We start from the raw sequence: 11212 nt of genomic DNA on the forward strand, positions 1-11212 counted from the left end.
AAGTTATTTTTTGTTAAAACATTTTCTATCCAGTTCAGAAAGAAATGTCAGCTGAGAAGAACGGGCAAAAAACTCAGTTGTATATATATATATATATATATATATATATATATATATATATATATATATATATTTTCTTAGATATATATAGAAAGTTTAAAACGATTCCGAAAAGACACTTCTGTTTTTTCTAAATTCTCGTAAAGGTTATAAGAATTCCATTTTCAAGAAAGTGCCAACACTGGAGCATCAATAGAATTGAGAGACTTCCATACACATAAGTAATAGTACAATTCTTGTATGTCTGCGTACTCAATACAGCGATCATTCGTGTGGGTGGACATTTCCGCGGGGCAATCAGCTGATCGATTGATAGCACAGATATCACGCCTACGCTACGAGCACGGCCGATAGCCACCACGGCCCGGCCGGGGACTAGGGCTGACACCTGCCACTTCTTACTTTAAGGGTTCCCACAATCATAAATAGGGGATTATTTTTTATGAAACTGGTAAATATAATTATACCCTATAGACACGATATAAGCACTGTAAATAGAATAAAACAAATTACATTGCTGCCTATGGTGCCCCTCATGTGTTGCCATTCCTGAGTACTGAGGACACCTCAGTGCTATTTAATTTTACTACTATATTTCAAACTGAAGCACAACCGTTCAGGCATAGTTGCTACGTCGATCCCAATCACATAAATTACTTAATATTTTTTTTATCCATATTTCCCTAAAATTCTGGTTTCTTGTTTTACACCTAGACACCTGCCTTACGTCAATCCTCCTAGAGGGAGGGGCGGCAGAGATTGTTAGTAATGCGGGCTACCAGTCCCATTGCAAACATCGTGATGAATACCTCTGGTATTCATCGCGATGGGCTAACTGACCTGCTTTTTTATTATCACCTATCATCCCTCAATGGTGCCTCGCCAGTATATACCGTTAGCGCAGGCGAGGTTACCATTCCATTATTATCCAATAAAAAAAATCCTTCTTGTGTATTTAGTGGTGGCATTCGCCATTTATGGTATAAAGAAGAGAATCAAGTAAAACGGAGGAGAACTGAAATTAATTAAAGGAAGTTTGTAGAAAAAAAATGCAGAATTTATGAGGAAAAGGGAAAAAGAGCACTACATTAGCTCGGGAGACCAGGATCGTACCCGGGATACCCGTGTGCCCTTACTCTAGAACTGGGCAGATCATTGGAGAAGAGCATCCCTGGCACTATATATGTAACTATTATTTTATAATGTTACCGTCCTGTCCGTTTGTCATTGTTCCCAATATATGCGAGTGAGCTACCAGTATCAAATAATAAGGGAGTAAATTAATCCAAACCATTCACGACAATTTACTTTTAAACGAATTCCAAAGTTTGAAAAAAGGGTGTTTTTTACACTTTTATAGTTGCAAACAAGCACACGGCCCGTCTGATGGTAAACGGAGTTACCGTACCTTGTGGACGCCTGTAATATCAGACAAGTATTGTCGACCTTTAAGAAACCTAAATACGCTATTTAGGGGGAAAGGGATTGTTAGTAATGGAGACTGAGAATCCCATTGCTAGCAATATACCCAACCAGGTCGACCTCCTCGCGGTTCCCCCTGGAAACTATCATGTTTAATTCCTGATGAATTCATCATGATGGGCTAACTGGCCTGTTTTCATTCTCATCTATCACCCTTCACTGGTGCTCTGCCAGCGTATCCCGTTAGCGCAGGCGGGGTGACCATACCATTTTCACGATTAAAAAAAAAATACGCCATTTTTGAATTATCAATATTGGTCTAAAATTACCAGAGATATCGCGTAATATATACACACAGAAATATAAGCAAATTGGGGATCTCATTCATTTGAAAAAAAGAAACGCCCTTGAACAATGCACATAACAATATGAACAATAATAAAACAAGTACACAAGTACGTTTATCAATAGTCTTTCGATACTGATAACGGTCAACTGATAACAAGTGTGTACGGGCCGCAGTACGAGGCGGCCAGTGTTGCTTAATCGTCGAGAATCGATTATTATAATCCACGTACGTGCGTGCATGCGTGCGTGCGTGCGTGCGTGCGTAGTGTATTAAGTTTTCTTAGTGGTCGGCAACGCGCACGTGCCACCCCTAGTGTTGCTTACGTCCATACGCTACAGCGACAGTTAACCCCAAGCGGGTTGTATGCTTGTTTGCCACCTTTGTAGTATAATACAAAAAAAATCAGAATTTCAAAAAAATATTGTTTTGACTTCCTTGCTCTTATATCACTTTTTCTTAAATTAATCATTAATTCACAAATGATTGCCATAAACAAACATTATCATCATTCTTAAATGAATACCATATACAAACATCGACCAGTTACAATTACAGGTCGACCTCCACGCGGTTCCCCCTGGAAACCATAGTGGTTAATATTTGATAAATTTATCACGATGGGCCAACTGATCTACTTTATCCTCACGTATCATCCCTCACTGGTGCGCCGTCAGCGTATCCTGATAGCGCAGGCAGGGTGGCCATTCCATTTTTATCCAATAAAAAATAAATAGTTACAATTTAATTATTTATATTTTATTATCGTAATAAGATATTGAATCAACATTGTATAGATAGCTGATACTAAGAACATCTACACTAATATTATAAAGAGGAAAGATTTGTATTTTTGTATGTATGTTTGCATTTATTTATTATATACTCAAAAACTAGTTTGCCGATTTCAAAAACTCTTTCACCATTATAAAGCTACATTCACCTTGAGTAACATAAGCTATATTTATTGCTAGAAAAGCTTAGGGATCCTTACTAAAACTTTAGTAACGTAACTCAAGGTGTAAAAAAAATGCTATAAAATATCTTTCGTCGCGTGCGCTGCGGAAACTATTGGTGATAGAACAAAAGTATGTTCTACAACATTGAAGAAAACATCAATAACTACAAAAAACTTCACGATACTATATGTCCAACTATTATCGTTATGTCACAATAACCACTTTTTAAAATGTTGTAAAAATGTCTAACCGTGCGAAGCCGGGACGGGCCGCTAGTGTTATATAAAAACAAAATCACTCTCGAATGCAATTGCATACACTTATATAACATAGACATGCAGTTGCTGTCATGTGGTGATTGTAACAGACCACATGCCTGGTCAACGTGTCACAGGGTCTCTCACTTCTCACTTTTATATCGTCATAGTCGTAGAATACTGACGGATCTGACAATATTACATATATAGATCCGTCAGTATTCTACGACTATGACGATATTTCAATATTTAACACTGCATAATAACAAATTGTTGTAACAAAGTCATAAAAAGTCGACTGAAAAATATTATTTTGGCATTTTATGGTGTTCATATTTAATTCTGTCGTCGTATGGTACCGTTGCTGTTCTTAAAGCTTGCTCTCACTTAAGACGATATTAGCGTACTCATTTCTTAAAATCCGTGAATATGTTTCGACTACGCCTTTTATAAGAAGAAAGATAATTTACTATTGTACCTCATAAAAACAACCTATTTACTTCTATTGTGGCAAAAACAGTTATTTAGATTTATTAACTAAACTACTGAACTGTGTTTGATAACATTTCTATGGGACCGATATAAAAAAATATCTTTTTTAAGTATTTTCCAATCCGATTTTACCAGAGGGAGACTTTGTACAAAAGTCGATTGCTTGGATACCTCTGTCCTATTCGTGTTTCTACCGTGAAGCAGTTGTGTTTGCATGGCTGTGTTTCGGTTTGAAAGGTGCGATATGGCGTGAATTTACTGGGTACAGAGGAATAACACCTGAGTCGCATGGGGGGTATCATGAGCGAAACAGTATACTCTGTTATGTCTATGGTACTGCTCATGTCTATAGGCGACGGTTACCACTTTTCATCAGGTGGGCCGTCAGCTTGTTTGCCATTCTAAGTTGTATAAAAAAAAAATTCTCCTTGAGATGGCATGTATTAAATCTCCATATTTAGAAATAATAGAATTTTCATCGTGCCTCCGTTCAAACTGTTTATAATTACTCCTCTCCATCCAAAGGTTGCCTGGAAGAGATCGCTTTTAGCGATAAGGTCGCCCATTGTTTTCTTACTGTGATCATTTCTTGTAATTGTTTATATCTACCTATCTAGTTCACTGTTGTAATCTTTTGAAGAAAACAATAAAGATTGTCTATTTATCTGTCTATCTGTGGCTGGCGCTACATAACAGATATAAACAATACCTATTTATTTTTCATTTTCCTCGATCAACTACTAGATATGCGTAAAAAATGTTCTAAGAATCAATAATGCCATTATACACCTAGGAGGAAAATATTGTAAACACAAATGTAAAAATGTAGATAATATAAAATTACGCTATATCGTTGTGAAGAAATTAATTTAAACTATAACGTCTTTTGAAATGTGAATAGGGGCTGGTGTTTCGTACTCAACGATTAGATTAATGCGATAACACTGTACAAATAACCATTGTTATCAAACCATGCTAATATTTACAGATACGATACATTTATTATTGCCAATAAATAAATACTTACCAATAGTTAATTTTAAACTTTGCCGTTGTTTATGACAATGTCAATAAAGAAGCAGGTATGTAGGTACTACACTAGAGGAAAAAATTAAGGGATAAAAAAAAATGTCAAATTTTTTAAAAATTTTCAAGTAGCTATATTTCCCTTAAAAATAGATACAAATGCTGATGCTGGCGGTAGTTTTTTTTTTCATGGACGAAACAGTATACTCTGTTATGTCCATGATACTGCTCATATCTATAGGCGAAGGTTACCACTTTTCATCAGGTGGGCCGTCAGCTTATTTGCCATTCTAAGTTGTATAAAAAAAGTCATTAAAAAATCCCAAATTTTACAAAAAAAATATTTAAATTTTTCAAAATTTTTTTTTTTTACCAGCAAGATTTTTCATCGCGTTAAATTCCGATAGAGTATTTAAAGAGATATCAGTCAATTGCATGTAAATATCCCAATTGTGACGGAGTAAGACTTCAAAGTTGGTACCAATGTATACTTTTATGTTCTAAGTTACAGTCAAGCGGCTATAAAAGCGCTCGTGTCGACAAAAGTTAATTCAGGGTTAATCTTATATGCCATTCAAAACTTAAAGAATTTGAGGAGGCATAATAGTGTCAGTATGGATGTGTGGTCCCGACGTAGAATAGGACACCCATTCCTTTCCCGTGTAAATATTTAACCGCGGGATATCGTAAAGATAATGCATAGAATCTATAAAATTAATTAATAAGGGCAGGGTATCCCATATATACAAAAGATCCCGATGTGTCGACGTGCGATAGTTTTTAAGTTGACCCTAAAGGCGAATTAAGGGTAAGATATGTACACTTTTCGCATTTTAATTATTTACTTTCTATTTTGATTGAAACAACTCTACTTACAAACTTGTTACTGTTTGTACAGAGTTTTTGTATAGGATAAAATGGAATGACAATCACTTTAGCACTATTGCCATACGGTGGAGGAGTACTAGTAAGTGATAATGCCAACTGATTTGACTTTCATCCTCACCTTTCACCTCTAATAGCCTGCTACCATTATTGCTAGTAATATACTCAACCAGATCGACCCCCACGTGGTCCCCACTGGAAACCATCGTGCTAGATTCTAGCTGTACTCATCACGATGAACTAACTGACCTTTCTTTTCATCCTCACTTATTATCCCTCACTGGTGCCCCGCCAGCGTATAACGTTAGCGCAGACAGGGTTACCATTCTATCATCACCCATTAAAAAAAAACCCTGCTACCATTAACCGATTGACGATGTAAACATTCTATTGTCATCATATATATATGCTATAATTACATATGATATTTATGCTTATAAGAAACTAACCTACACCCCTCATGGCGTATCAGAAAAAACCCATTACAGTGAGGTCAGGGACGCAGGGTCGAGCCCTTTTCCGACCTATATTCTTTGTCCTCTGTATAAGTGGGAAACGTCTAATGGCGCGCGGAATATGATTTTGAGACCGGACCGTTATGAAGGTTAGTATTAATTAAAAGATAGTGGAAAAGACTGTAAAAGATTGTGGAAAAGACTGTAAAAGATAGTGGAAAAGACTGTAAAAGATTGTGGAAAAGACTGTAAAAGATTGTGGAAAAGACTGTAAAAGACAGTGAAAGTAATAAGCGATTGATTTTAATATATATACCACTAAATTTTTAATCCATTCATGACATACCTGTGACATGAAACTGTTGCCCGAAACTTGTTACATGTTTTTTTTTAAAAGATAGTGGTAACCCCACCCGCGCTATCGATATACACCGGCGAGGCACCCGTGAAGAATGATAGGTGAGGATGAAGTAGGTCAGTTAGCCCATCGTGACGAATTCGACAAGAATTGTTCACGATATTTTCCAGGGGGAAGCACGTGGAGGTCGACCTAATAAGACATATTGCTAGCAATGGGGCTATCAAACTCCATTGCTAACAATCCCTTTCCCCCCTACTTGTTACATGTTAAGAGAATTATTTCGTCAAACTTGTCAAAGGTATTCAGAAAATATCCAAGTTATTTTTTGTAAACAAGAATTAATTACAAGGAAAACCAATATAAATTTTAAATGTTACGAGTATTTAAACTAAAAACTATTTACACAATAATATTGCAATACAAATTGAAATGAATCTTTTTCTGAATCTAAAATCGTATGATTGTTTTGTTTTGTTACCTACACCACGGTGGCTGGCTGGGGGCCGTAAAAAAACGATGGCCAACTAGAGATGGGCAATCCACCTGGGTGGGTTTAAAGTCTGGTGGGTAAAAACCGGGTGTTTTGGGTTTATTGGGTTTAAACCCCATAAACACCCAAATTTTTGGGTGTTTATGATTTTGTACTTCATCATCGTCATCTCAGCCGCAAGACGTCCACTATACTGGACATAGACAATATTATTATGCAGCCTACAGAATAAAAAACTTTTAATTTGATTTTGAGTTTATTAAGAAAGAGATGAAAGTAAAATGTAAAACTACAGTCAATCACTGTCAGATTCAGAGTTATTACAAGCGATGAATTGTATAGGTTCGATAGGCTCTATTTCGTCTAAACTGTTATGTTCATTTACTTGCTCAATGAAAGCTTCTAAGGTATTTTCTTCATTAAACTGAATGTCCTCGCATTCAGCTTTATGTTTAAGATTCCAGTTATAACAAATGAATGAAATTTTTTCAGTTCTTTCAGTTGTAAGTCGATTTCTTTTGTTATTATGTATGTAGCCTTGGATACTAAAGGAACGCTCAGTGGCTGCCGAAGTACAGGGAGCTGATAGAATACGAATCGCTACTTTGCTTAACTCAGTGGAACCACAAATACCTTTCCACCATATTAGGGGCTCAATGCTATCTAATGAGCTCCATACAAATCCTCTGGCCCAAAAGTTTTCTTTAGCTTTATAACACGCCAAATCTGCCATTACATTTGACAAACTTAAGTGTTGGCTTAAATTGTAGATAAACTCCATACCCTTAAGTTCTTCCTCTTGAGTAAGTTCGACTCCTAGAGTCCTGGGGTCTAGAATATATGCTGCAAAATGTATTGGCCTCATTGCCATATTGCATCTTGAAGATACTGATGTTAGAATCTGCTGTTTGCTTTCTTCGCTCAATGTCGAAATCTCATTTAATGCAAAACGTATCTTAGCTTGTACATCTCTAAATGTAATGTATGTGCGATGCAAACGATTCTGGTCGCTCTCTAAGTAAAATATGCTTTCAGTGACTGGTTCCAAAATACTTATACATTCCCCTGTTTTCGTCCAGAAATCATCACTTAGAATTAAATCTTTAATATCTCTTGAAATTACCACATCTTCTCTAACTGTTAATATTTGCAAAGCTATCTTATTTGCTTTCAAACTTTTTAACGAAGTAACATGACTTCCCCATCTTGTAGCACAAGGCAATTTTAGTGTTTGTGTAGAATCTTCACCCTGCCTTGATTTTATCAACAAGGAACTTAATCGTTGACTCCTTTTAACAGTTTTTATTATATTTATGGCTTGCATAATAAACACAGTTACTTCTTGTATCTTTACAATATCTTGGCACAACAAGTTAAGGATATGTGCACAGCAACCGAGAGGAACAACATGTGGATATTTGAGTTTTGTTAATTCGAATGCCTTTTGTATATTTCTAGCGTTATCGCCAATAAGTACAAGAAACTTATTTGCTCCATACACTTTCATTACTTTTTCAACTTCTTGGCTAAGGTATTCACTAGTGTGAGGATTACTTTCTGTATTCAAACTTTTAACGTATGCAGGTTGAGGTTTTGATATAAGAAAGTTTATTATTCCTTCATTTCTTAAATTAGACCAGCCATCGCACTGAAGGTGTAAGTAACTACAAGCATTTAGTTCCTCATTTAACTCAAAACGCATTTCTCTATATATTTTATCTAAGTATTTTGTCGCTAAAGCTTTACGTGAAGGTATTTTAAATTTTGGTTGCAATTTTTCGAAAAATTGTATCCATAAAGGATGTTGCACCATCGATAATGGCGTCCCTGTTACAAATATAGCTCTCGCTAATTCTGTTTTTATATGATCATCGGTGTCTTGAAACTCAGCATTTATTGTAGTGTTAGCAGACGACGAGGGGCTTATAAAAGAATCATTTGTCTCTATCTCTGACAGTCCAGACATTTTGGTTTTGGACGAGCTATCTTTTATAAGTTTCATAGAGTCTTTTAATGTTTCTGGAGATTTTGGACAAGTGATAAGATGTTGAAGCATTTTGGCAGCATTACTGAATTTGTAGACCTTATTACAAAGCTTGCAAGAAACAGACTTGTTTGGTAAAGTACGGTAGTGCTCCCATATGCGTAAATCTTTAGGTCTCCCCATTGAACCTAAAAAAATGAACGATGATTAGTTGGTCTGACGAAAATTCAACAATAGAGTGCCTATTTTTTTACAATGATTATTTCTTGTTATTTACAATAAATTTATTAAAAAAATAATAAAATAAATACAAAAAACCTTTGTAAAATTACATCTCCTCGGAGGATTAAACGCAGACGCTAGTTTATTATCGTATTGTTCTGTATTTTTCTCAGCAACTTCTTTAATTCGATTAGGTACTTACGCATATTATGTTAAAAATAAATATCTAGTACACATCTTAGGCTATCCACCATTATTATCCAATGACGACTCTCAGCTAACTATGCACTATCATCCAAAATAAACGTGTATGGAAAATTTTATCCCAGTCGGTTGAGGATTGAGGATAATTGCATCAACATACGAACATACCTACATACTTTTATTTACATAACGCAAGCTAAATAAAAGCTTGTAATAATACATCTAATTTTAAGTTAAAATTGTTAAGTGATCATGATATAATTGTATCATTCAAAAATCCACTTACCTTTAATTATTTCTTGTTAAGTATAAATATTATTTCAAATCTGCTCCCTTAATATGCACTTTTTTACTGCTTTTCCTACCTAACACGTTACCAGGAAGTCACGTTACCAGAGTCAGAGTAATAGTGAACACGTTTGACAGTGATTGTCGTCGCCTCATATTCAGCGTCGACGAATAGGGGAATCCCCAGTCATAATGTATTGCATGCGTGGCGGTCTTACTTCAAATCCATAAACAAAGAGATAATTACAGAACTCGATACTAGATGGCGCTGTTTTTGTTTGAAGAAAGTTTGCGGGCTAAAATACATAGAATTTCATCAATGACTTCCACAAAGAACAACATTTCTGTTTTTTCTAAGTCCGTATCTCTTCCGTATATTTCATAAGATATAAGCTTGGGCTACATTGTTATGCAACGTGATTTTGTCGCTGTCTTGCTAGCAGGGTTGACAGATATACGATTTAAATCGTACTCATACTATTATTTGTCTATTTTTTAATGTACGATCGTAAAGATTATGATCGTAATTCGCACAAAAACATACGACTTTTTGGTTACCTGGCAACATTTTTATTATGAAACGAACATGCTCACATCATCAGTCACATGCAACAATTTATTGGGGATTTCCCCTTCACATCTGGCAGTCCTGCTTGCTAGAATATAGGTAAGTCAGCCACAGTTACTGACGATCGATATTTAAAGGGTATTGTTTTTGTGCTAAATATTTCATAAAAACGTTATTTAATACTTTGTGGATTATTAATTTAGTTGATAATCACTGGAAGTAAAATGGATGCTAATTTAAGAGATCAAGATCTTCGTATAAAACAGTTAATAAAAGAAAATCTACGTAAGTACTCTTTTTATACCTAGGTAGGTAAGGTATAATAAACACAAAAGGTACTTAGATCGCGTGTGTTCGAAGCATTTATTCTAATAAATTTAATTTAAAATTGTAGAAAGAAAAAAATGTCTGCCAAGCCGTAGCCGAAGCCGATCTCCAAATATATTTGGCGATAGTGAGACCCAGTGTCCAGATGATTTACCCAGCGTCGTCGCAACAAAGAAAAAAACGAGGATAAAGTAAAAGAAAATTTACTGAAAGAAGAAACAAACTGTTCTAAATGCTTAATTTATGGAGAAGAGGATAAAAGAAATGAGTATTTCGGACTGTTAGTGGCTCAAGAATTTAAATATATACGGCCATGTGTGCGAACGAGGTGTTATGAAGAAATTTTAAAGTATCTACGGGAAGCAAAAGGCCAACATGTTGATCAACTGCAACATGAAAACACTGAAAATTAATTACTTTCATTTTATTATATATAGATTTTTAAAATTTCCTGAAATATTATTAGTTAACGTTTTATTTAATATTGTAGAATTGATCAATACAATTTATAAAAATAATTTATTGGTATTACTTACATATTTTCAAAAAAATACGTAAAAACCTATTTTTTTGGGTGATTATGGGAGTTTATGGGTGTTTATTGGGTTTTTACCAAAGCACCGGGTTTAAACCCGGTGCTTTGCCCATCTGTATGGCCAACTGATTTGTTTTGCAGTAAGCGTAGAGACATTGACACTTGTGTTTCGCGCGGTAACAGTCGCGTTTTACCTACAGCGTGTTTGTTTTAGCTAGCTATAAATTTTTTAACAGTCACGTTTATAAAGACATCATTTACAAATTGTTATACTAAGTGTCTATGCCGTTTCACACCTTTCTAATTGCCTCAATTTGATTTCTATTGGAAT

The 11212-nt window shown here is 35.2% G+C and overlaps 1 protein-coding gene across 2 annotated transcripts; it reads right to left on the reverse strand.

Moving 5' to 3' along the window:
- Nucleotides 1–6789: 6789 nt before the first annotated feature.
- On the reverse strand, nt 6790–10981 carry LOC128200564 (uncharacterized). Of its 2 annotated transcripts, none has more exons than XM_052894391.1 (2): nt 10883–10981; nt 6790–9747 (listed from the first exon to the last, which is right to left on the reverse strand). In XM_052894391.1, exon 2 carries the CDS (start codon nt 8918–8920, stop codon nt 7049–7051), a length of 1872 nt encoding a protein of 623 aa, XP_052750351.1. In that variant the 5' UTR covers nt 8921–9747; nt 10883–10981; the 3' UTR covers nt 6790–7048. The 2 variants fall into 2 exon arrangements, with proteins under 2 accessions (XP_052750351.1, XP_052750350.1); XM_052894390.1 differs by having other exon boundaries at nt 6790–8925; nt 9450–10931.
- Between the last annotated feature and the right edge of the window lie 231 nt (nt 10982–11212).

The sequence above is a fragment of the Galleria mellonella genome, unplaced genomic scaffold (genome assembly GCF_026898425.1).
Source record: "Galleria mellonella isolate WM207_F2 unplaced genomic scaffold, CSIRO_AGI_GalMel_v1 utg21, whole genome shotgun sequence".
Classification (NCBI taxonomy): domain Eukaryota; kingdom Metazoa; phylum Arthropoda; class Insecta; order Lepidoptera; family Pyralidae; genus Galleria; species Galleria mellonella.

What these genes read in the sequence shown, in the direction of transcription:
- LOC128200564 (XM_052894391.1), bottom strand. Translation starts at nt 8,920, where the DNA reads ATGGGGAGACCTAAAGATTTACGCATATGGGAGCACTACCGTACTTTA.